At 40.9% G+C, this 27,925-nt stretch overlaps 1 protein-coding gene across 1 annotated transcript in view; it reads right to left on the bottom strand.

Moving 5' to 3' along the window:
• Positions 1 to 16,085, bottom strand: part of PTPRZ1 (protein tyrosine phosphatase receptor type Z1) — a 140,499-nt gene extending 124,414 nt beyond the window's left edge. The window contains exon 1 of the mRNA XM_082764201.1: positions 15,741 to 16,085. Coding sequence (XP_082620327.1) covers positions 15,741 to 15,798 — 58 coding nt within the window. The 5' untranslated portion in view covers positions 15,799 to 16,085. The remainder of the gene's footprint in view (positions 1 to 15,740) is intronic.
• Between the last annotated feature and the right edge of the window lie 11,840 nt (positions 16,086 to 27,925).

The following is a 27,925-nucleotide window of genomic DNA, read 5'->3' as shown; positions in this document are numbered from 1 at the left end:
GCCTTTCTTCATGCTGACTTCCAAATGGGGACAGTGAGGTAACAGGCCTTGTGGCAATCCATGGTCTCCGGTATCTTTGGGTCATGAGGTATGAATTTCCCTTTAGGAATATGGTCAGAGAGGATCCACTGCAGGATAAATGCTCAGACCAGTTGTTTTGACCCAAGTTGTCAAATGGGAATGGACATGCAGCCTCAGCTAAGTGAAGCTATACATCATTGGGAGGGCTGTGCTCATGCTGGAAGGGCCATCTGTCACCAGAGGCAGCCCCTTGCATGCCAGTGCTCACATGGTAGTATCTGTGCACCCTAATATTTATGTAGTTCTTTTGTTCCTAAACTGACTTAATGAAGTATGGTGATATTGGTTCACACAAAACACTTCTGAGTTAAATACTGCTATCTCTGTCTTACAGATGAGGAACTGAGATAGGCTTACTCCATACCTCTTCGAAAACCTTGACTCACAGGACTGGCTAAAAAAAAAAAATGCTTCACCAACTCAACTTCCTTTTATGCTGGACAATATTTATTTATTTATCCATTTGTGTATTTATTTCCTAACAGCTCTTCCCATCTTCTCTGTCCCATCAGCTTCTCTTTCTGTATTTTACTACATTTCTCAGCTCCTGTGTGTAGGTGTCATACTGATGTTCTGTTTTTGCGTGGTAACTTACACAATGAAATCCTGATCATGGACAAGCACATTAGTTGTTATCAATATATAAATGATAAATGACAGCAATTTGCTGATTATACAGCATCTCCAGATGTTGGTTTCAGCCCAGATCCAGATTTTGTTTCTGAAAATGCTTTTAACAGGCACATATTTGCATATGACAGCACTATACTAGCTTAAAATATCCATGTATCCTTAAACTATTCTATAATGCCTCTTTATTTTCTTAAAAATTTATCATTTTCTTCCTTCTATCCATGAATAACTGGAAGTTATTTGAGGAAGTGTACAAAGTTTCCAAGCAAAGACAACACTATTTTACACTGAAGAACCTATTAAATTTCAGTTATTAGAAAAAAAATCAATAAATTAAGTAAACAGTTTGATGGATGCTATTGCTGAACCCACAACCATTGCTACTCAAGCAAAGAAAACAGCTTCATTTATTTTGCTTTTGGAAGACACAACAGCAAAATCAACCTCCCAGACTGCAGTTAGTTTTTTTTACAAAATATTCCTATCCTTGAAAACAAAAGATTAAGCTTTTAGACACACTTTTATCATTGTTTTAAAGATCTTGACTTTTTTTTTTTTTATTTTTAATAATTTTATTAAAGCATCTATGTTAGAACATAGGACAGATCAGAATATTTTCATTGAGTTCATGTCTAGCACTGTATCAGAATTTAGCCTTGTAATAGCATAGAAATAAAAATAATAAAATATGTGAAGAGGGCATGAAAGTAAAATTCTCCAGTTACATCTTATCATCAGACCATAAGTACACATAACTGCAGACTTCCTAGAAATTCCATAGTCATTTATGCAATACAGAGATACTGAAATGGCTTCAAATCGAGTTTTGGAAGGAGCAATACCAAATCTTTCTCTGGCCCTGTGCCACGTCAGTATATCTAGCAGTTTGCAGTTCTGTCGCTGTATCCAGCTTAAGTCACGCATTTATTTCCTGCTCTGGAGTGATCAAAGCTTTTCCATCTAAAATGGAACACCATCATTGCCAATTTCAAAGGTTTTTAGGAAGTTACTTTGTAGATTTAAAATCATTAGCAACAGCCTTAGAAGATATAACTCACTAGATGAGCATTAAGTGTTACACAAACCTTAATTAATTATGGGTTTGACTAAGCCTTTAAGGTTTGGACTGTATAGGGAGTGGTGTAATATGCTCCACCTCAGCTGAAAGCCTTGGTGATATGGAGCTTTTTGAAGTCTCAGTGACTCACTGGAGAAATGAGCCTGTTGTCTCCATGCCATCTAAAGCAGCTGATTTGTTACAGAAAGGAGCACACGCTGTATTTCCTTCCAGGACACTGCAGCTGCTGCTCACTCGGTTGCCATACCTGCCTGAGGCAGAAAATCTCCTGGAATTTCAACAGAGGTGGTGTAAATGCATACAGTTCCTACACAGACTGAGGATACAGCCATGCAGTTTTCTTTTCTGGGAGTGATACAGTGCATTTTTGTGTTTGACTGGCTCAGTTTCCACAACACAGAAAAAATAGGAACTGGTCCAAGACGAAAGATGCACAGACTTCATGGAGCAGGGGTAAGTAGCCAGCTATTCAGAGATGCCCAGAAGACCTAGATAAGCATCAGACCAATACATCCAGGAGATATAACAGCATTCTCAACCAGGTTTCAGAACTCCAGGAGACGACAGAAATCCTGGTGTTTTTTTACATTGGATAGTAGCTAGACAAAAGACAGAAATAATCAAACTGACAGGGACTGGAACCCCATGTCTCACTCATTTCACTGTGAGACATAACCCAGCATGGTCCAACTGCTGACCCAAGGCTTTAATCCAACCTACAAAACACATTTTCTGGCTTGTCTCCTCTCCCCTGTCTCAGAGCAGCTCTTCCAACAGTACAGGCTGTGTCTGCAGCCAAATGCCTCCATCCACATTTGCATCCATCCCAGCACAGAGACATACAGCCACAGACAGACAGCAATGTGGGGGGATGTGGTGGGGGGAAAAGGGAGGGGACAACAACTCTAGCAATATTAGACCTAGGATTTGCTGTTTGCACATGCTGCAGTTGCTGCTTCTGGGGAGGGCAGTGGTGGCACAGTGAAGAAATGAGAGTGAAAATCCAATCCAATGCCTGAAAATGCTGAGCTGGAGCACCTCAACTTCTACATTATATTGGGCAAGTTAATTAGGTTTTCTCTTTCAGACTTTTGTATTGTTCCCATTTTCAGCCTGGGTGGACATCAGCACCATTGCTCATCTTCAACAGCTATGCTCTGTCACCCTGTGGGTAACACAACTTTCCACAGCTGTGGTTCAAAATCCCTTACACAGGAAAGGCTTAGGATTGCAATCTCCTCTTTCTTCAGCAAATCTTTTACTATTTGATGATTATGAAAAGTATCAGCATCTTATAGCTATTTCAAGAGTAGCAAGATAAATCCTGAATTTCAAGATGCTTTTTGTCAAGTCTAGCCATGTAAAGCTTGGACCTGATGACCTTTTGAGGTCCCATCCAACCTGGGCTGTGATTCTATATGATTCTATAAAGATGTTTCAGCATAGTTATTCTCGATATGTAGAGGCACTAAGAGAAACTTCCCAGTTTATTCCTTTCTTAATGCTTTATTATCTATCTACACAGATCATTATTCTATCATCCAGGCTTGCATGTCCCAATATCAGATGTGCTGGCTGCTACAGATCCAGTCCAGGTGCCTAAAACTCTCATGCTCTGTATACATGTATGACAACCAGGACTCCTAACCCAGCATTTTGAGTTCTGTTACACAATGACTAAATTTCTTCTTTGATCTAACCCAAAAGCTACTCTGAGTGGGCCAGATTTCCTAGTGCTTTCAAGAGAACACCAGACTTCAGGGGACCAAGATTTGGTATGTTTAGAAAAACTCTTGCATATCCAGATAATCCTTTAACTAAAGAACAAAAAAGCCCTCAATAAGCATTGCTTTTCCATTAAAAGCCAGATTACAGTTTTATTCAAATGCACTGCTTGCAGCAGGGATAAAATGTGTAGATCATATTAGAAAAAAAGCTGATTAATTCTTATCACCTTATTAACCAACAGCAAGAATATATTTTCTGGTTGTTCCATGTACATTTTCTTCTATTTTACTCAACTGTATGTAACCTGAAACTATCCTTTATGCATCACTGCCTCATCATCTTCACCTGATTTAGCTGAACCTGTCTTCTTCAATTCAGCATGTCAATAAGGGCATTTTTAATCTGTTCTAAATTGCACTTACAATTTGTTTTCATATGATGTATCTCTTTTGCCATTGCAAACATTTAAAGTGTTGCAAAAGCTAATCAGATTAGATCATTTAATATGTGCACATATTCCTAATGAACAACGCATATTGATTCCTGCTGGCATCTTTCCCTCCATGAGTATAGACACTCAGACAAATCTTTAGCAGATTGTATGTCACAGTCTTATCACCTCTCACGGAAAGGCTGGAATTTCCCATACAGTGAAGACTAATGCTACATGGAAACATACTTCTTACTATTATAAATTCCACAGCTGATGGTACAAATCAGGAAAAAATCAAAAATATTGAGGCCTATAGGACAGCTTCCCAAAATCTTTTTTGTGTGGATGTGTTTTTCACCAATGGATTAAACAAACAATTTCTACTCTGGGATGTTTTTTGGTATTCCTGAATGAATATGGGTCCGTACCATGGGGTCCATCCCTCAAGAGAAAACTGCTCCAACCTGGCTCCCCTATGGGCAGCAGCTCCTGCCAGGTCACCTGCTCCTGCGTGGGCTCCTCTCCACGGGCTACAGGTCCGGCCCAGAATCTGCTCCAGCAGGGGTCTTCCACAGGCTGCAGCCTCCGTTGGTGCAGGGCTACCTGCTCCACTGTGGTCTCCTCCACAGGCTGCAGCGTGGAACCCTGCTCCACCGTGGTACTCCATGGGCTGCAGGGGGACATCCTGCTTCACCATGGTCCTCACCACAGGCCGCAGGGGACTTCTGCTCTGGCGCCTGGAGCACCTCTCCCCCTCATTCTGCACTGACCTTGGCGCCTGCAAGGCCGTTCCTCACTCCTCTCACTCTCCCAGCTGCTGTGTGGAGCAGCGTTTTTTTTCCCTGTCTTAAATATGCTCTTACAGAGGTGCAAAACATCACTTATTGGCTCGGCTCTGGTCAACAATGGAGCCCTTACCAAACATGGGGCAGCTTCTAGATTCTTCTCACAGAAACCACCCCTATGGCCCCCTGCTACCAAAACCTTGCCACGTAAACCCACTACACTTATACAGCATGTAAAATTTACAAAATGTCAGAATTTGCCAATGTATCCTTTATTCAACCCTTTTATGCATTTCAATAAAGCTTTTCAGCACATGATTCTCATTCTGAACTTCCCCGTGAAGCCCTTAACCCTCCCAGTCTACAACATCAGTTTCCACTTCCTTGGGGCCTCCCATTAACAGTGTTTACATTATGCTGATTGATTTGGAAAAAGCAGCCTACTTCTAAGGCACATTGCAACTGTCCTGAATTAGAAAAGAATCAGTGAAACATAAAAAAAGGAAATGACTTGCACCAGCACGCTATGGATATTTATGGTAAAATCCCATTTCTACTGCACTGACTCATTTTATTTGTCTCTGTAGGCATCTGAGCCAGCCTGGGCTTCATGGGCTCTACAGAATGAGTGGACACCAGAAACTGAGGAATGTCCTTTCCCCTTCATTTCCTACAGCCTTATCCCTTGAGAAAGTGAGAACACTGCCAGTTCTTAAAGATGTTCCATGAGCTCATATCTTAACTAAACCCCTACCTCCTAAAGTCATACAATGACAAGAGATTTCAAATAGCTTTCTTACTTGGTGGTTATATAAATATTTAAAATGGCAAAGTGTTAACAAACACTTGTTTGTTTGTTTTCTGGATAGATTGACAACATTTAATTCTCTATGTAGTTTGAAATGCTGAGTGGTACTCGAGATGTGAGTAACCACTCAGTCCCCAGTAACTCAGCTTACAAATGTGTCAGTCTGGAGCGAGGAAAGGCCATTTGCTGTTGCTTCAGCCATGGGCAGCTGGCTGGCACAGCCACGTGCACACTGCTCAGCTTTCTCATCTAGCACAGTTGAAACAGTAAGATGGTACTCACTTAAAGTGACTCTGAGGTCACTGATGCAGTTCTGTTCCTACCTATTTTTCTATTGCAGGAGATGCAGGAGCTTGAAGAAATGCATGGAGCTCTATACAGAAAAAATAGTTTTTTTTCCCCTCCTATTGTTTGCATTGGAAAGACTATCTAAAAATTTCATTAATTGAATAGGTAGGATCCTTCTTCTGGTTTTCAATTTAAATTTGCACAGGGCCAGTTTGTATCCTTTTTATTCATTTATTTTTTCCTCAGCACTATCCCATAACTTGAATACTTCTTTTGGATCTTTTTATTCCTGATGCTCATCCAGGATTTATTCAAGCACAGTTCTACTGATAACTCCAGTATGATCTGTGCACCTACAGTGATACAAACCTAAGGTGTATAAAAAAAAGATAACTTGCTTCCTTGGGATTTTTCTGCAACAAGCTACTATTGCAAGATAAATGAAATGCAAAGCCACAGTCTAAAAATCAAAGGAAATTACAAAGAAGGAGGGAGGCACAGGCCATACAGGACTCATCCTGATCTCAAAGCAGATGATGGGTTGTGTGCTGACCGCACCATGTACCGTGAAACATCCCCCACACCTAACAGCATGCTCCAGTGGACTTGGGGAAAGAATTCTGCAGCCTGTCAGGAAATCCAAACCTGCCAAATCCCAGCCACACACATCTACCACCACAAGAGCTACAAAATGAAATTATAGAAACAAATGACATACACTTGGAATATATATTTTTTCCAAATATCTTGAAACAGATATAACACAGTTGGTCAGTTTGGGGATGGAGCTAGAAGACAAACTGCCTGGGGTAATATCAGATCACTTTTATAAAGCCAGCTGTTAATCTGATCATTAGCTCATTTAGTCCAAGGAAGCAGCTGTCTTTCTTTTTGGGAACTTCATTTAAAATCATGGAGTCTCACATGTAAAGCCAGCACAGAAATAAGTGTCTCTCTCTCAAACACTGATTTTCAAGGCTTCATTTGCCCTCAAAATACTGGCTTTACCTTTCAAACAGCTTTCAGTTCTTCTACATAAGCTGCCCCTGCAGAGCACCAGAAATTTTTATTTTCCAAGGCTTTGACAGATTTTGAAAAATAGCAGCATATTTCAACAAATATTTTTGAAAAATTTCAATACAAAACAGCCTAAATCTCAATGAATTCAAAATTAATTTCCTAATAAAATTAGGAAATTTTAAATGATTTTTTTTTTCTTTCAAAATTCTGTTAGGGCATTTACAGAAACATTGATCTTCATTCAAGATACCTTTGATTTCATTTATTTCTTTTTCAAAATCCTTTATTTACAGCTTTGAAGACCAAATTTGCAATGCTATTTCCATACACTAAAAGTACTCTAAATATTTCTTATTTCCCCCTTTCTAATGCTATTATTTAATCAAGTCTTAATTTCTTTTACTGTTATCCTATCTCAGCCAACAGATAAATAAGCAAGTGAAGATGGATACCTCTTCAAATACTACCTGTTTTATATTTCAATCCTCAGGTAATCTAGTATGTAGTAGAAATCTTTTGGATTTGTCCTGGTTTCAGTTAGCACAGAATTAATTTTCTTCCTAGTAGCTGGTGGAATGCTGTGTTTTGGCTTAGAATGAGAAGAGTGCTGATAACACCCCGATGCTTTAATTGTTGCAGAGCAGTGCTTATACTAAGCCAAGGACATCTCAGCCTTTGCTCTGTCCTGCCAACGGGCAGGCTGGGGGGTGCAGTAAGAGCTGGGAGGGGACAGACCCAGGACAGGTGACCCAAACTAGCCAAAGGGGTATTCCATACCATCTGACGTCATGCTAAACAATATATAGGGGTGGCTAGCCGGGGGGAGGGGGCCGGACTGCTCGGGGTTAGGCTGGGCATCGGTCAGCGGGTGGTGAGCAATTGCATTGTGCATCACTTGTTTGTACATACTATTATTACTTTCGTATTATCACCATTGTATCATCATTATTATTATTGTTATTATTATTTTTGTTATTTTTTTTCCTGTCTTATTAAACTGTCTTTATCTCAACTCACGGGCTTCACTTTCCATTTCTCTCCCCTGTCCCAGAGAGGGAGGGGGGAGGGTGAGCGAACGGCTGCGTGGTGTTTAGCTGCCGGTCGGGTTAAACCACGACAGGATTGAACAATGAGGATCAGAATTCAGAGCCAGAGTGCAAATAGATATACCTCCCCTAAAAACTCTTAATGAAATCTCTCACTAGTCAGGTGAGCAGTCCTAATATCTTCAGAAGGAATACTTAACTCAGCAACCCCTGGATACTCATATACCCATGGGCTTGTCCCAGCCTTTGAAAAGTAGAAGCCCCTGTAGAACATCTAAGATAGTGGTACACTTGTTATGGGGTTTTCCTTCTCAATATAAATATTTTATATATATATATATATAAAGTCAGGAATGTACATATAAACTGAATGGTTATGGAACTAAAGCAAATGATCAACACATAAAACAAAACAAAACACCACCCTTTAGAGCACTGTGTTAACCCATCTGATGGAGGAGCGATGGATGGAGTGTATATTGAGTTTAAAGGAGTAAATCTTATTTACATTTAGTGTGCTAAAACAGAATATTAAATTGTTGAATGCTATCTGCAAAGTAGGATCTCTAAAATTTCTACATTACACAGAGAATTTTCTAAATTCTCTCAACTAAAGTCTATAAATTTAGCGAAATATCTTCAGGACTAAAAATAGTGAATTACTTCATCATGTGAGACATAAAGGGCTGTAGGAGAAAAACACATATATATATACACCTTTTGTGTCTCTCTAGATGCTATAGAAATCTAGAGAAGTAAATATTGCTTGTTATATACTAAGTAGACAAGCCATGTCTAGCCCACCTTTTTGCTGCTGAATCTGAAGCTGCAGCATAAGCTGTGTATTCAGGAGACCTGACAAAAGCCCTGATGTGAGACAGCATTTAGCTGAATTACCTAGCTGTTAGGCACTCGATGTAGGCTCCAGAACCTTGAAGTTCAGACTCCTACACTGTCTTTAGGTGAGCTGGACAAAGTGCAGTGCAGTAACAAGCAAGTCAGTGAAATAATGAGCTACTGGCTTGTCCAAAGGGCATTCAGCTGCCCAGAACAGCTAATGTAAATTGTTGAGTAGGTGGAAACATATCTGAGATTTGTTCTTCTTTGGGATGTTGGGTCCTTCATAAGTGCAACCTGGAATGTACTCCCAAGAGCGTCTGTAACTTGCAAAGAAATGAGGAAAAAGAACCCTTTTAAGAACACAACTGGGAAAAAAAGCAGTGATAGTGATTTATACATTGTATCCAGCAAGCAGATAATGAAATACAGAGTGGAAGCAGGGATAATGTCTCACATTTCCTCTCTTGCTGTACTATCCTATTGGTGCAGAGACCTGTCTCCAAAAGCCTGAAGAAGATGCTTAAGGAACATTAAGAAAAATGCAAACTTTTGTGATATGCTTGAAAACTTCCTTCCAAACTCTCCCAACCTCTATTTCCAGCTCAAAAAAAAATCTGAAATGGATGTAATTTCCACCTGATTAGCAACCTTCAGTAGATTCCACTTCAAGATCTTGTCCAGTACTCCCTCAAAACATTTTGCTCTCACAGCAACCTACAGCAGAGATTCACAAATCTATCACCTTTTGAACGAAGAACCATCATTTTACTTTATTTTATTTCATTTAATTTTTAAATTTGGCTCCTACTGCCTTCATTTGTTGTCCCCTTGCACTTATATTAGAAGAGTCAGTGAAGAATCTATTCCCATCTACTCTCTTTATCTCTCTCATGAGATTAGAATGCACTATAAAACAAACTCTTTAGTTTTCTTTGTTCTCAACAGGGAACTTAGCTTATTTAGTCATTCGTGAAAATAAATACCTGTGATCTTCCCCACTGATCTTCTTTTACTCATTTCCAAGTCAACTGTGCCCTTTAAGAGATGAGTGGAACACAAGCATACACAAGATTTAAGAAGCGGGTTGGCTGTGACTTTATGCAGTGGCATAACTGATATAGTTCTTCTCCCTGTGCTTTCGCTGTAATTCCTAGAATTTTAGAATTTTTTTTTTTTTTTTTTTTTTTTTTTAAGGCAAAATTCTTTAGCTTAAACAAAAACATGAAGAGCCTCTCATTTGACAAAACCTGGTGTTTGGAAACGGAAGATATAGGTAAAAACCCCTTTAGCTCTGAACAGGTCTTCCCTCTAGAATGTATTTCCTTGGTAAAATACTTAATCACTGAGCAACAACGTGAGAAGACAGAGTCATCACCTTGTCCTTTTTCTTAAACAGAAATTGCAGCAGATCAAGACACCTGATCTTATCAGGACATAATTCGGGAAGCCTTATTGATTTAGGGATGGGGAAAGTCATCTGAAAGCATATTTGGTTTTGAATCCCAGTTAAAGTTAGGAAAGAACGATGGACTGAGAAGTAAACAAAAGGGTCACTTAAAGGTACATGTATATGCAGAAGAGGAATTCCCCCTGCCAGAAAATTTCCCTGGAAGGCCCTAAAGTTACTAGCTGAGTTGGTGAACTTTTTAATCAAAATTGTGGATTCAGGAATCTAAGTTCCACTGGCATCCTACTTTCAGTGCTGAGCTGTCTTTACCAGATGTAACATAGTGTTTTTGTTATCCATGGGACTTTTACCAGAATAAGGACTTCTGAAACTAGCTAACTTAAACAACAGCTCCTGGAGTCTTTAATTAGTAATGAAACATATTAGTTGCTAGGGTGAAATATAGCTACTTCTGATAGAACAAAGAACACTTAAGTCTAACTATGGTTCAGAAGAGAGAAGCAATAGGAGCTTCTGAGAAGCATGCCTCAGCTATAATACTTCACGATGCTTTAAAGCCTGCACTTTGACCAGAGAGTCTCATACCTGTAAAGAAAAAAATAATTATATATATATATATATATACACATCCCTATTTCATTTCTAAAATCTCTACTGAATCATTCATTTCCACCTGAGCTTCAAGACTGAATTGACCGACATTGGTATTTTGTATTCAACAAGCAACCTGGACCACACCTTTCCTCAAAAGTACTTCACTGCCAGCAGTTCCTCCACAACCTGCTGGAGCCAAGTTTCTTTTACAGCCTCCTTGGAAAAAAAATAATCTTTAATTTAGTGGATTCTGTTTATTTAATACTTTAATTCCTTTTCTTTCTGTTGATTTATCTTTCTAATGCAGAAGCTTTGACTTGTATTGAAAAAGGTAACTTTTGTCTTTATGGGAAAAGAAGCTTATTGAATAGCCAAAGGATGTCTCATACAGGAAAGCCACATAAATGGTGCATGAAGCTGTAAGAATTGCGCTGTTAAATGGGAGAAGGGGGCTCCGGAACTGCTGCAGACTTCCTGGCCCTAAGGGGAATACTGAGAAGCTCTGCACGTTTGAAGAGGAATTGAAATTGTCAGCGAAAGAACAGAATCTGTTCACTCTTAAATTCCTAATTAGAGAACTCATAGTGGGAAGTGACCACTTACATGATGAGCGAAGAGAATGAAGGAAATTGCCTTCCTTAAAAACAGCAAGTGTCTAAATTCATAAATTATCATCCTGATTTGTAATCCAGATTATAGCTAGAAAAGTTTCAAATTGTCATAGTAATTTTTTATATTTCATTTAATTTCTCTCCAGAAAGGAGTATATTTAGAGGGGAAGTAATGACAAGTATAATTTAGAAATCTTTCCTTATATGCTGTATAGATTAAAAACTGGAAATTACAGCTTTATAGATATGCCCCATAAACTTGTGTGGGTTACAGTGATGTTATTTTTTAACTGTCATTGATTTCTGCATGACTTTTCATACCTGTCAGTATTTGAACCTAAACCAAATCCATACAGTATATATAGATTTCAATATATATAATTCTCAATGGTACATAAATACAGAATATGTAGATGGTTAAAATGGATATTTAAACAGTCTTCAGATTCCTGTTTAGTTTTAGACTTATGTTTTACATGTACGACTAAATTTCTCCATAAGAACTATGCATCATCATCCAAAGGAATGTTGTCTTAATAGTAAAATACGCTAAAGCATTACAAATAAAGTACAGTAATATTACTGTGCTATAATTAAGTCTGAATTATGCCAAATACCTGGCCTACAAAATTACTGACAAAAAAAAAAGAAAAAAAAAGAAAGAAAAAAAAAAGAAAAAGAGAGATTAGAGCTAATAAGAAGGCTCTGATCCCTTATTCATTTAACAGACTAAGGGATTATTGAACCTAAATGTGCGTTCATGAGAATGAACAGAAAGCCTAATCAGATTTAGAAATCTATGCCTTAGTTAGGGCCATCCAATAAAGAGAAGAGAAGTTGTGTTTCTTGTTGGTAGTGAGATATATGCTGTCTGCTAGCGTGGAAATACAGTCCTGATGTCAGCTTTATAATAAAAACTAGAATACTTAGAGAAACTTTTCTTGTGAATACATGGTACTGGAATGCCAGAAACAAGCCAAAAAATGAGAGATTTTCTCTAGAGAGTGAAAAATTAAAGTGAAACACAGCTAATTAAACAATTCATAGAGTTTAATTAGCTGTCTTTTGAAAGGCAAAATGCTGGCTGAGGTCAGACAGTGATAGTAATAAGGTGTAGATGAGCTAATTTGGGTGAGACTTTTTACATTATTTGGGGAAATTACCCTTACATTTTCCTAGTGAGAGAGGGAATATTTTTTAAGTCTTGCCTAAATATTTACATCTCTTTGATTCAAATTTAGCCACAATTATAATGTAATTTGTTAAAACATGTTCCTTTTTCTATTAATATTTTCTTGCCTACACAGATTCATAAATAGCCTACTTATCGAAAAAAAAGACTCCAGATATTTTTCCTAAAGCACAATGAGACAAAAGCTACAAAAAGGACATACCCCATTGACTTTAAGTAGGTTATACAGAACACATAAGCCAGGACGGAATTTCAAAGGTTATTTTCAGCCTGAAATATATGTTGAATAAATGTAATTACAGATTCATATACTTCTCATTTAAAAGGAAAATGTAAAAAACAAGTGGATTGTCCACAGAGTTTTTTTTTCTTTAATTTAGGAACAGAAAAAACTTCATAGGAAATCTCTTTCTAACTACACAGTACTGTTCACAAATAATCACACAGGACTTCTCATGTGCCCTTACTTGTGCCTGAATAGCATCTTACTCCACAAGTAGTTCCATTGAAGTTCGCTGAATGGCACTCACTGAGAATACTCGGATAATGCCCTGCTCCATAAATAATTACATCAGTACTTGGCTTCAGTAGCACTGTGGAGGAAGGTGCTATTCATATCTCAGCAGGGTTATTAGAACCAAGCCCCTAAGCATTTCTTCAATAACACAGAGAACGAACTGTCGCTGTCTTGTCATTTCCAAAGGAACTTTTTGCCTCAGTCTCCTCTAATAGTTTTTTCATCAGTGAGGTTGATTTAGCTTTCTTGTCTTTTCTAAACTCATATGAGACTGAGATTTTCCTGATGAGCCTCCCAGAGGCAATAGCAAAACTCCCAAACAGATTCACTAGAAAGAACCTCCTGTACAGCTCTCTACATGACCAGCTGAAAACTCAACAACATTTTTTGAAACTACAGGCAAACGAGGCCAGGATCGACATGTTGCTTTGCCTCCAGCTAGTAAGCACAGTCTCCAGAAAGCAAAGGCAGATTGCCATGCTCTTCAGCAAAGCCCCATTCACAGAGCCCTGGTTGTGATGTGACATGGTGTCTTCTGTACCAGAGATGCGTAATGGTAAGAGCCAACCTGTCTGACCCAGTTCTCCTCTCTCACCAAGCCCTAGGAGCCGCCATTTATTTCATTTTATTTTTTTTAATGAGAAAATAAAAGAAAGTATTGTCAATACTCTAATCAAATGTTTAATCCTATGGACTAATCCTATCAGATGAAAGCACATTTACTTAAGGAGAGATACTCAAGGAGGAACATATTCAAATGAAATCTGACTAAATCTGACTAACAACCTGCACAGGGTGTTCACTTTTGGGAACAATCATGCCATTGAACACACTGAGGAGGCTAGCTTGTGAGTCTTCAGAACGAGCCACCATTGAAACCAAATCACACATCACATCTAGAAAGGGTGTCCCTTCAGGTCAGGTTTGAAACCAATAGCCTGTCAGTCCAGAGGGAAAAAAAAAAAAAAAAAAAAGGTAGTTACAGCTTGTATTATACCTCATACGTGAGTAAGAATATTGTATTTTCCCATAGTGACAGAACCTTTAAATTAATGAGTATAACATACACATGCACACCAAGTTTTGAATGTTACACTGTACAAAAACACCTAATCTCTAAAAAAGAATAAGATGAAATTATTAACAAAATATAAGTTTCATTAGAAAAGTTATGTTTGTGTCCTGTATTGTTTATGGTGTGCTAGGATTATTTCTACATGAAAGTCAGTCTCCAAAAGGGAATCATGGTGTATTATGCTATGATCGTAACATGGTATTCTGATCTGAACGCGAACATTTTCATAATATACCTCCATACACATATACAGACACCTGGTAATTTTGTCTCTTGAACAGTCCTGAGAGTACATCTGATCTTAGGAAACAGGCTGGCAGGATAAGAAAGATGATGTGAAACCTCCCCAAAAGTTTTAAGATAAGTCACTCTTTGCCAAACCAGCACGAGAGAAGCATTTCAGTTTAAGTACCCTGTTTTTAGAGATAAGTAAGTTTAAAAGTGATGTTAAAATGTTACCAATGCAAGAATCATATATTTTAGTTTAAGGTCAGTTACATTCGTATTTATAGTCGAAATATCCCACTGAACTTTCAGACAGGGGGTAAAAACGTTTTTCAGAAGTAATTTTTGCCAAGGAGCAGAACTCAGCACGGACTTGCTTTCACTCAGTCACCTAACCCCGATCTTTGTTTATAGAGCATCATGGTTTCAGAAGCAGCACCACCTATTGGGTGGAAAATGTAGGTTAGCGTCTACTTTATCACGAGAGACCTATTGTAAAACTGGTTTTGTATATCATGGGCTGAAGCTTTTAAGTTCCTCATGCTTAAATACAAGCGATCAACTAGTATTTTCTAGTGATCTATTTGACAGAAACATACAAATTCAAAGCAAACATTCAGTACAATACCAACCCCATCCCTTAAGCTCCTAATATTTGGCAAAGTATTTAAGACAACACTTCTAGCAGCATCAAGTGACTCACGCTGGTTGTAACAACAGCGAACAACAGAGCACTGCATGATTTTATGAGGCACTCCAGTTGCACAGATCTCAATGAGCTGAAAATTAATTTGGTTATGTAAGTAGCCCTCCTAAAATCTATATATGAATCCATACTCTATATAGAATCCATGTCCCGTGTGAATGAATGAATTATATTTGGCTTTTTCAAGGCAGCTTTATCTCTTTTGAGGGCAATCGCTGACGTTGCCAGTTCTTGGAGAACAAGTATTTTTATTTATTTTATTTTATTTTATTTTATTTTATTTTATTTTATTTTATTTTATTTTATTTTATTTTATTTTATTTTTTTGGACTGAAATTTTGCACCCATCCCCGGTTCTCTTCCCAGCGGATCGTGCGAGGGGCAAAGTCAGATTTGGTGCCCCACGCGGGGCAGCCCGGTGCCTGCCAGTGGGTCCCCCGGTCCCTCTCGCCACCCGTGGGTGCGGGCTCCTCCGGGGGTCTCGATGGGAGCGGAGCTTCGGGGGATAACGGGGACCCTGCATCCCGGGACGGGGGAAGCGGTGCCACGCGTGGGGCGGCGGCGCGTTCCCACGGCCGGGGCTGACGCCGGGAGCGCTCAGCACCAGGGATCGGAGCGGGGAGCAAAGTTGGTCGCAAACCCCCGGGGTTAATTCACAGAAATCGCACTCACCCACTCTGAGGATACAGACGAGCTGGATGCAGGCAACCAAGCGCCCTAGAATGAGCATGTCCAAAACCGTCCTTTTCCCCCCCTCCCTGCCTGTCCCTCCGTCCGTCCGGCTGCCTCAGCCTCCTGCCCTGCTGCCCGCCGGCTCGCCCAGCCGCACCTCTCCCCACCGCGGGGGGGGGAAGCCGGCAAAGCTCCGCTCCGCTCCGCGGCCGCGCCCGGCGGCCGCCCCCAGGGCGCGGGCGGGCGGGGACGAACTGCGGGGGGGGGGGAGACCACGGCGTCAGCGCATCGCGGAGCGGCCGCGGGTGCCTGCGGGGGGGAGCGCGCGGGGCGCGGGTGCGGATGCTCGGGAGGCTGCGGGTGCGTGCGCGGAAAGGGGAGAAGCTCTAGGAGTGAGGGGGGGGTGAAGGGGAAGGGGGGGTAAAGGGGAGGCGGGGACCGCGCTCTGCTGGGCGGGCGCGCACGTGTGCGCGCGGGGGAGTGCGCGTGCCCGTGCGCGGGGGGGGGGGGTGCGGGTGCGTGGGTGCGGGAGCGGGCGCGGCGGGGGGGCGAGGGAAGGGGCTGCTCCCACCTCAATCCCCCATCCCACTACCTTCCCTCCCCCCCAGCAGAATCTATTACTGGAGGGACACCCAGTCCCCGTCCCGTCCCCCCCCGGACACCCCCACATAGACACAGCCGTTCGAAGGAAAAGTTTATTTTTTTTTTTGGGGGGGGGGGTCCTGGGGTTTCAAAGGTCGGCGGGAATAGGAGCGCCGCGACCCCCGGCTCCGCGGAGCCTCGCAGCTGCGGCAGCCCCCGGGGATGCTGCAGGTGGCGGGGCCGGAGGAGCCCCGTTAAAAAGCCATCGCCGCCGAGACGGCTCCCGGCGGTGATTTCAGGGCCCGCTTTTGCTGCCGAGGGCAACGGTGCGAGGCATGGCAGGGAGCTGAGCCGGGCTGGTGGCGCTGCCGGCCTGGATGTAGGGGGCGTTTGTTCGCAGGCTGCTCGCCGAGCCGGGAGGCACGGGTGCGTGTCCCCTGGGAGCTGCAGGGGGAGCGGGGGAAGGGGCTGGAGCAGCAGGATGCCATTATCCGCCTTGGAAGTGGGTCAGGGCGCGGGCACTGGCATCGTTTCTTCGGGAAGACAAAACAAGAGGGGAAAAGAAAAAAAAAAGGAAACAAAACAACAACAACAACAAAACACCAAATCAACCCACAAACGAAGCCCAAAGCACCCAAACAAGAAGTGTAAAATGACCCACTGGGAGCCCCAGTCGAGACACTGCGAGCTGGCAGGGAGCAGCCACATGGCCTCCGGGCCGAGGCTGCTCTGCCCCGGCCTTTCCAGCACCGAGCTCGGGTGTCCTGGTGAAAAAAGTTGATTGTAAAAGGCCTCCTAAAAACTCCTCTGCATATCCCACGCAGGGTGCTAGAGACACCGCTGAATGGTAGGCTAATAACATATATCCTCATAGAGCCTTGAGAATAATAACTTGAGGCTTTGGGACCATGAGATGACACACATGATCCTCTGCTTCATCCCAGGGCTGCTGAGGTGCAGCCCGGGGGCAGCGTGAATGGTTTCAGTGTTTGAGATACTGTTCCCAGCTGAGTGAAACCCTCTACTCTGCATGGATGTGATGCGACTTTTAATAGTGGGCAACTTAAGTGTGAAAACACTCAGTGCTGTATAGGTATGCTGCTCTGCTGGGCCTCATAGTCCTTGGGCATGGGGGCTGCTGCTGCCAGATTCTCCTTCAAGGAAAACAAAGAAAAAACCCCTGCCAGTTTTTCATTTTGATGCCCGCCTGCTCTACCTGGCTGTTTGGTTTGGGGTATTAGAGCTATCTTGCAGTGAAGCAAATTGGGAATTTCTGAGTGAGCAAAAGTTGTAGGAGAAATTGCCGAGATGTTCAAGCAGTCGATTGTATTTGAAAATTTGTATTTGAAGATTGTATTTAAGACTGGACGTGTCTTCTCAAGCAAGGTCAGCATCTTTCAGCATCTTCCATACAATAGAGGCTGATTCATTAGGAGATGCTCTGAGTGACAGTTCTTGTTCAACATGTCTGGTATCATGGCAAGAAATAAGTTCTCTGTGCTGATATCCCCTAGCACAAGATTATTCTAAAGCTGTCCTAAAGGAAAATGTTGTTAGTCAGCTGATTTTAGTGCTTTTGAAAGAACCCAGACATCAGGAAACCACTGTAGTAACTTCAAAACACATAGATGTACAAAGAAGCTCAAACACAGACAGGTGTATGCCAGTTAAAATATTAATACCCCTGGATGGTATATTCAAGATAAACACTAGCTCCAACACCACTTTGGAATTGGCTCAGTTTCTCAGTAGCAATAAGAATCATACTATATTATGGAGTGATATATACTGATATTAAAATGCACAGGATAAAGTTTACAGTACTCAACAATTTCCAGAACATAGCATGGAATAATGAGTTATTTTGTTAAGGGCCACATATGGTAAAGGAGGAATGTATTTAGTCTCTAGATGATTCTTCACCATCTTACTTTTTACGTAGGTATTTTATTATGGCCAAATGCGAGGTAATATATCTATGAATATACAATGCTGCAAGTGCCTGCAGGACTGCATTAATTCTTGGCTGCCAAGGTATATATCCACTTGACTTTCTCAAGCTGGTGGGTAGACTGGATTATGTTGCTTGTGAGTATGTGTGAGCCTGCAGAACCATCAGACCTCCTCTCCATCCTGCTAGGGACCACTTTTTGAGCAGTTTGGTACCTTTTCATCTGCAGGTTTTCAGCTGTGGTCAAAGCTTTGTGACCATGTGACAAGACAAATGGATCACCTCCATCAGCTGCTAAAGCAGTTATCTGCTCAGGTAAGTATTGGAAAAGCTTTGGATAGGCCAGCGTACTCCCTTTCTTACATGATTTCTTTGAGAATTCACTTTTATTTACTCCACAAATCCAGTTGCCCATCATAGGCACACAAACTGAACAGCAACCACAGTGCTCATAGATGGCACAATTATTTCCTAGTTTTCCACGATGAATTGCTACACAGAGATAATCTGGCCCTGACATAGTCTTTTTGCCAAGTTAACTTTCCTCTTCAATAGGTGGTACACTGAAATATTTTACATGGAGAGTGACAAACACTTAGAAAGAGCACCAGTGAATGTCAGCCTCTCCACCATTTGAAATCTTTACATCAAGAATTTAGTGTCCTTAAAACATGACCACAAATGTCTGCACTAAAACTGCTTGCGCAGTTTCATAGCCTGTACCACAGAGTGCCTATGTTTTTTTCAGAACAATGTCAATTGCTTGTTGCATTTATTTTCTGCTTCTCTTGTGGTAAATATTTTCATTTTTAGTAGTCTTTGATATTTGTCAAATTCTTTTGGGGTTTATTTTCTTTTCCTTTCTTTCCGATATGAAGGTTGCACCACCAGCATGGTATGTACAATACAGTAGGTTAACAAAGAATCTGGTGGTCTTCTATTTTTAGTTTCTAGTTAGCTGGAGAAACTCAAGTGTAAATTCAAAACATTAAAAAGGTAGATGTGAAAGCTGTGTGTTGTCCTGGCAATGGTTATGACTGCCATCATTAGGAGTATCACTGAGACACACAATACAACTGCAAAACCTCAAATCATTAAGTGCCATGTTTAAGTTAAATGTGTTAGAACTTTCTGATCAGACTACTGCTTTTACCAAGAGTATCTAAGATTAAATACCCCTTGACATGGAGGCATACTGGCATAGGATCTCTTTTTTTTTTTTTTTTTTTGTAATAACATAAAAAATTGAAAGTGAAAACAGTATTTTTATGTTCCTCAGTTTTGTTTGGCATGTTAGCAGAGATTCAAGAAAATTAAAAACTTATTAACAAAGAGATAAAGACTTTAAATATATATAATTTAAGGGACTTCTATTTTCTTAGAATCCATGTATAGTTGTATTGTTTTCAGTTTCAGGACTGGTCTGAGTCATTACTCTCCTCAAAGAACACAGAAAAAGAAGAAAAATGGTGATACTGAACCACTGATTTGCCCCTTTACTAAACAGATGTAACCAAACAGCTTCTCAAAGCTAAACCCAAGGACAGTAGATGGTGTATATTTTCCTCTCAGAAAGAGATCAGGGTTTGACAGAAGCCAGGTGCTATCAGAGCTGGGAAGAGCTACGGGAAAAAATCTATTCAGGCGATTCAGTTTTATTATTTTACTTCTCAGTAAGAAGCAGCTGAAAAGAGCTAGGCTGTTATGTGCACTAAAGACAACACAGCTTAAACCTGACTTTTTTGCAGCTCTCTGCCTGGCCTAGCTTTGGGAAAGGCTTCAACATCATTTCTTCTGGCAAAGTGGGTGATCTGATGAAAGGTTTATGGGCTAGAAATCTTAGTTATCTGTTTTTCCCAGACTTATCAGTTGATCTTGAAAAAAAAATAAATATATCTCTGCAAACTCTGTTGCCTCTTCTGGCAACAACAGCCTGTACCTAGCTAATACTTTCAGTGTGGAACAGCTGCCCCTTGTTAGATCTGTTAAAGAACAGCTTCAAACCTCAATACTTGCTGAGCAGAGTAGTTATAGAGATTAGTAGCACATGAGATGTAAGAAATGCTGGGCTGAAATGCAAACACTGAACAGATTATTTTTATATATATGTATGGTGGGCAGGTGGGCAGCTGAGCTCCACCACAACCGTTTTCTCACTCCCCCCTCCTCAGAGGGGAAGAGGGAGAAAATCTGATGCCAAGGGCTCAAGGGTTGAGATAAGGATAGGGAGATCATTCAACAGTTATCATGACATGCAAAACAGACTCAGCATAGGGAGATTAGTAAAATTAGTAAAATTTATTACCTATTACTAACAAGCTAGAGAAGTGAGAAACAAAGGAAAGAAACTAAAAATATCTTCCCCCATCCACCCTCTTCCACCTCCTCCCCCCAAGCAGCGCAGGGGAACAGGGACTGGGGGCTGTGGTCAGTCCCTGACGCTTCGTCCCCACTGCTTCTTCATGGTCACTCTTTGCCCCTGCTCCCCATGGGGTCCCTCCCACAGGATACCGTCCTTCCCAAGCTGATCCTGCATGGGCTTCCCACAGGCAGCACCTCTTCAAGAACTGCTCCCACGCAGCTCTGTACCACAGGGTCCATCCATCCCCCAGGAGCAAACTACTCCAGCACGGGTCCCCCATGGGTGGGTGGCAGCTCCCCCCAGACCCCCTGCTCCTGCATGGGCTCCTCTCCATGGGCTTCAGCTCTGTCCCGGGGCCTGCTCCTGCGGGGGCTCTCCATGGGCCGCAGCCTCCTCCAGGCCACAGCCACCTGCTCCACCGGGGGCTCCTCCACCCGTGGGGGGGCTGCAGCGTGGAGATCTGCTCCATGTGGGACCCATGGGCTGCAGGGGGACAGCCTGCTCCACCAGGGGCCTCTCCACAGGCCACAGGGGAACTGCTGCTGTGTGCCTGGAGCACCTCCTGCCCTCCTGCTGCACTGAGCTTGGTGTCTGCAGGGCTGCTTCTCACTCCTCACTCTTCCAGCTGCTGTTGTGCAGCAGTTTTTTTCCCCTTAAATCTGCTCTCACAGAGGCAAAAACAACATTGCTTATTAGCTCAGCTCATGGGCAGTGGCAGGTCCCTTTTGGAGCTGTCTGGAGCAGTCTCTGATCTAACATAGGGCGGGTTCTGGATTCTTCTTACAGAAGCCACCCCTGCAGCCCCCTGCTATCAAAACCTTGACACATAAACTCACTACAATACATATATGGGCACTGAGTAAAAATTTTCTGTTTCCTTCCATATTCCCTTGTAGCCACAGTAGCGGTTCAGTCGCAATCAACTTCTCTTTCACAGTCTAGTAGTACACTGTGAGACATGTACTTACTATTCAACAACCTATTGCAAACAAGTGTTTTCAAGATTCTCCATGAAGGTTGGCAATATTCTTCCACAGGAGAAAAAAAGCTATCTGTGAAAGAAAAATGCACAACTGTCTGACCTCCTGACAGTGCTTTCAGTTCTCTGAGAGGCATGGCCATGTAAAATGCTCTGAGTCCAATTGCAAATCCCTTCCAATGCTCTAGATGAACTTACATGCCTCTAGGGACATTTGGTTATTTTCCCTCCTGTTATGCAGGAACAGAGAAAATGAAACTAATATTTCACACATCTATTTAGCATTCCTATTCATTTCTGCTTGGGTTATTAAATAGAAAATTGGGAACACAAGCACAGCTACTACCACAGTAGCATATCATCTTACTGTATTTTTACCTGCTAGCAACACCATAGTTTCCCACAGAGACAGAAAAGACTAATCCCTGAAATGGTAAATGAAGAGAGGGTATGAGGGAATTATTTAAAATCAGACTCCTCCCCAGGTCCCAAACACACAGAAGCATGACATCCGAAGAGGTTTGTTTTTTGCTTGTATCTCTGTAGAGGGGCAGGTAGGATTAGGTCTGCGTGTATGCTGGACGTGGTTGCAGCCTGATGCAGTGTCTCCCTGCCCTGCTGTGAGGACATGGCCTGTGAGATCACCTTGTCCAGATACTGAATTTGGTTCTCCACTCTGAGCCATGTAAGAAGCCCATCATATTTCCTGTCACCCAAGTAGTGAACTAAGTCTAAAAGTTACAAGTTCACTGGTCTACCTCCCAGCTCTTACTGTCAGTAAAGCCCTGTTTATAGTGTGTAAAGGAACAGTCTCTATCCCAGGGAAAAAGGTTCTTTCAATCAGTAACTGCAGAATAAGACACTGTTTTCGGTGGTGTTGATGGTCAAAAGGCTCTTTTTCTGCTGCCCTCTTTTTAAAGATAGAGTACATCCTGACAGGAAATTCAGACAAGAAAAAACAAAATGTATGCTTATGAAAACAGAACACCAAAAATGGAAAACTCCATCGCATGCTCCAGCTATGTATGAAAGGCATGCATAGAATCAAACATATGATCATGCAGAGTAAAAACAAACAGTTCCTATGTATGTGACATGCTTTAACAACAGCCCACTTAATAATAAATAAATAAATAAATAAATAAAAATACCTCACAACCACCCATTAAACTGAGATCTATTAAATCAACTCCAGCCAAAAGGAAGTTGTTTTGGCTTATTTGAAAATCTAATCAAACTGTATTTCATACTTTGACATAATATTTACTATTTTTCTCCTATTTCATTTGTGAATCTGGTGGTCTTCTTATTACAGCAAGTACCATCCTACAAACACAATAGATGTGAAGTCCCTGGAACAATTTGTCATGATCATCATGCTTGGGTAAACACTGTTGATGCTGCTGCACAGAGAAGTTTTCAAATAATGCATATTGAATGCTAGGAACAATTTACTGCTGGTAAATGAAGCAAAAATTGTCTTTTTCTTGGATTATTATTAATATTATTTTAACTGCACTTACAACAAATTGTACCACCAACAAGTTTAAGAGGGTATGTTTCAATTTTACAGGTGGAACTAAACACAGCTTTGATTGTGGAACTGACCTAGTATTGGGCTGCCATTATTCTCATTGCTTTTAAATGTATTAAATGCATACATGCTTTTTTTTTTTTTTTTTTCTCTTTTTTTTTTCTCTCTCTTTTTTTTTTTTTTTTTTTTTTTTAATGTATATATTTTAAATCTACTATATCTACTATTCACCTGGGGATAAAAGAAAACAGCAACAAAGTAGCAGCAAAGATATGCTGATGTGCAATAACCCAGCTTAAAAATAGCCACTATCTGTCAGCATTCAAGGCATTCTCAGAATAAACTGTTCACAGCTCCTCCTTCTTCTGACAGTAACGCCAATGATGCTGATACATTGATAGGGAAATAAAAAGAGGCAGAGATATTGACTCCTAGCACATAGAAACAAAAAGCACAAGTTTTTCAAGTAGGGAAAAGACGAACTAAGTAAAATAATATTCCTCTTTAATATCTAAAAATATTCAAGACAGTTATTCCATTGTAGTGGGTTTAAAGATCTCAGAACACCTATTGCTAGAAAAAGAAACTTCTAACATTTGAAAAAAATTTAATCAGAAAACTTAGACATATATTAGTTTAGCTATTCAGTCTTCTTCAGAGCTGCCTATCAATTGTGGCAACTGAAATCTGTAATATTTAATATACACATATATAATGTCATTCATGTAAGCAAAAGAATCCTAGATTCTAATAGAAAATGATGGGCTCTGAGATTATTATTACCATTCAGGAGAGAGATTTTGCGTTATGATAGGTAGCTCAATAAAAATAGCTCAGGAATTGGTAGATGTTAAAAAGAAAGGCAAATACGATGTTAGTAATTATTAGAAAGCAAATAGAAAACAAAGCCAGGAATGTTATTTAGACCATGCTATCCTATTCTCGCCACTTCTAACTCAGACTCTGAATACAAAATGATTCTTCAGAATGTCTTTTTTTTTTTCTTTTTTTTTTTTTCTTTCATTATATAAATACAAATCCCTAAATTTCATTCTTCTATTTCCTCAAAATTGATGTAGCAAAGTTGTGAAAGAGTGAGAGTGAGAGAACAAAGAGGGCAATCAAAGATATGGTGGTATGGCTTCATTATTTAAGGAACAGCAAAGAATATATTTGTGGGAAAAAAGAGTCTAGGATTTCTTAGTCTGGAAAACACAACATACAAAGTCTGTAGAACCAGACCAGACCATGGAGAAGGTAGATGGGGAATGACTGCTGACAACAAAGTGAGCATGAGCTGAGTTCAGAAAATACTTCAAAACCAAAGTTACTCTTGCAAAGAGAGTCAGACCTGTAGATATTCCTGGCAATGGTATTTGGGACTCAATGGATTTATAAGTTCAAGGGCAGACCAACAACAGTTTGAAAGGAAGATTCATTGAGGGTTACTAAATGGATATGTAACATCAGTCTGAGGAAATCTCCTGAACTCAGAATAGTGAGGGGTTGCAGGTTACTTGGTGAAAGTACCATATATCTGTCTTCTTCTTGTTCATGTCTCTGAACCTGTTAACTATTGGAGAGTGGATGGATGCTCTTTCAGAACCAAACACCACTTCTGGATTACATTCTTATAGATGCCTTCAGAACAGACAACTGACACCTTTAGAGGTCGTGTTAATTACAGATATGATCCTGATTGATGACATAAACCATAGCGGATTTATATATTCCAGACAAAAAATAAAGATAAGAGTGTTTGCTCTCAGAACATCAAAGTACTCTGTCTGCAACTAATAAGTATGCTATCAGGTTATGCTAAAAGACATTAATTGTCTTTTTGATGATTCTAAAATACAATTGGAAAAATTTAAACATTTCTATGGAACTGAATTTCAGGAGAAAAGTAAATCCCTACATATGTTTTATGATTAAGGTGAGGGTTAGAAACGTGTCTTCTCCATTGTGTTCTTTCGCTGTTTTAAAACGCTGTATAATATCATTTGGATGAATACTGAGACGTTAGCCAATCCTTAGTGTCAGGCTACATGAAGTCACACTACCAGAATCAGTAGGATTCCTTGTTTTGTGGATATCCCTGAAAAGCCCACAATGAATTCCTGATTCTGTCTTTGACTATCTGAGGAGGTAAAGGTTGCCAATAAAGAAATCTAAAAGTAAAGGCCTCCAAGATGACTATGCTAACATTATAGCTCATGGAGAACTGGTAGTTTTTTTCTGACCATATGTCAGTGCCTATTTCACAGAACACATTGAACAGCTCTCTAAATTCCACTTATGACCTGTTGTGGTTTAACCCGGCAGGCAACTAAGCACCACACAGCTGTTCGCTTACTCAGTGGAATGGGGGAGAGTCAGAAAAAGGTAAAACTCATGGGTTGAGATAAAGACGGTTTAATAGGACAGGCAACAGTAACAGATAACAATAACAATAACAATAACAATAATAATAATAATAATAATAATAATGCGTATATACAAAGCAAGAGATGCCCAGTGCAATTTACTCACCATCCTCTTACTGATGCCTAGCCTATCCCTGAGCAGTGGCTGCACCCCATGGGGCAATTCTCCCCAGTTTTATTGTTCAGTATGACATCATATGGGACTGGACATCTCTTTGGCCAGTTTGGACCAGCTGTCCTGGCTGTGTGCCCTCCAACCTCCTTGTGCACCCCAAGCCTCCTTGCTGGCAGGGCAGCATGAGAAGCTGAAAAGTCCTTGGTTCCATGTAAGTGCTGCTCAGCAACAACTAAAACATCAGTGTGTTATCAATGGCAATTTTCTCCTAAATCCAAAACACAGCAACATACCAGCCACTATGAAGAAAATTAACTCTATCTTAGCCAAATCTAGGCCAGTATCTCAGTTCAGATATTCACTGACTACACCAAGAACTTGGACACCTCACATACATAGAGATAATTCAGGGCTTGATATAGCTTCCTAAATGTAGACTAGTGATATTTGGGAACCTGAGAACATCCATGACCTCCACACTCTGCTGTCCGATCTGCCTCAGGATTTAGAGGAGACCTACAGCATCAAGGATTTGCATGATACCCATAAGGCATCTCAAGTGACACCAGATGCCTGCCTATACATAGGTAAATCAACTCAGTCATTGTCTTCAGGATTAATCTTCTCTCTGGTTTGTCACCTTGAGGGAACTGCTAGGAGATAATTTTCCAAGGGATATCAGTGCATGGGTGTTGAGTTTCATTCCATATTGCCTTCAGACACCTGGCTGTTGGACTGTGATTCATGATCAGTGCTACATTTGGTGGGGACTGGGGGATGTGCAGATATTCCCTCTTTCTATGTAGGACTGACTCTGGTGTTCACGTGCAATTGGGATCCCAGTCCTTCCATGTACCTGTGATCATGGGTACTTGTATTTGGCCTCCTCCTTCTCCCCTGGTGGGGATGAGGAAATACCTCTCATTGTGATGTGGTGCTTGGCAGAATGGGATTTGGGTACTTGTGGATAGCTGGGAGAAAAAACAGGTAAGCAAAGGCTGGTGTTCGCTCCATGTGGGTTTGTATACTGGTTTTATACAGTGCTATACATGGAGAAGTTGCAATACCCTGCATGAGAGTGGGCAAATACATCAGTGAGATGGCACAACCATTATGCTGGGAAGAAAGAGAAGATGTGATACTTGTATGGAGGGGGAGGAAGAAATGGACTGCCATTGGGCTTGGAGAGGGAAGGAGAAAGTTGACTACTTAGTGGGAAATGAAGGAAATAAAGTACTTACAGAAGAGGTGAATGAAGCTGTACCAGGTCCTAAAAACAGATCTGGCAACCATGGCTGCAAGGTTTAACTGTCTTGGTCTAGGTCATCTGTCAAGGTATTAAGAGTTTGGCTCACTTTTCAAACATAAATGAGGAAGGAAATGGCCACGTTTTGTTTGTACAGTTGCTGAAGCTCCCATGTAGACAGCAGGACACTCCAGTTCTTTACCGTCCTCGTGTACAAAGTTCACCGCTTCTTTTGCTTCCCCAGAGTTTGCTTGGAGGTCCTGGGACCCATTAAGTTTCTTAAGTCCTTTTGTGGGTTCTGCTCCTTTGTTTTTCTGCTCTACATGTTTCTATCTGCTCAGGAAAGATAAGAGTACTTCTCTGATCAAATGGGGATTTTGGAGATAAGAACTCTGCAGACTGCTTAGTAATAGGAGTCTTTCAGACAAAAGTAGCCTGTGCCACACCTACAGCAGTCTGTGGCACTCCAAGCTCTATTTAGATTAAAGACTGTGAAAAAGAAGATTATTATCGAGATCCTATACCTATATCTCACATAATTATATATGAAAGTATGAATAACCTTGTTGAAACATCTCATATTTAGCTAAATAATTATAAATAGGAGACAGGGAGGCTTAGTAAGAAGGATTAACACACATGAGTGGCTACATTAATGAACTGTTAGCATAAATGAAATACTTTGAACTTTCATCATTTGGAACAAATAAGCTTGTTCATCTCTTGAGTGATTTGTGAATGTACCAGAAATGCCCTCCAAACTTTGATATGCAAGATAGCTACTTTAATAGGGGAGGGAGGAGAGAAAGGTGGAGTACTGTGTGTATGAATGTGTGTGTGCAGTACAGCAAGCTCCCACACTATTTCACTTTATTTTCTTTCTTTCTTTCTCTCTCTCTCTCTCTCTTTTTTATTTTATTATTTTTTTTTTCCCTCTTTACTTTCAGACTCCAGCAGCAGTGGCTTCTCCACTTCAGTTCAGCCCCAGGG

Source organism: Aythya marila (assembly GCF_965140915.1).
Source record: "Aythya marila genome assembly, chromosome: 1".
Lineage (NCBI taxonomy): Eukaryota > Metazoa > Chordata > Aves > Anseriformes > Anatidae > Aythya > Aythya marila.
Note: the sequence above shows the minus strand (reverse complement) of the source record. Positions and strands in the feature narration are given on the sequence as shown.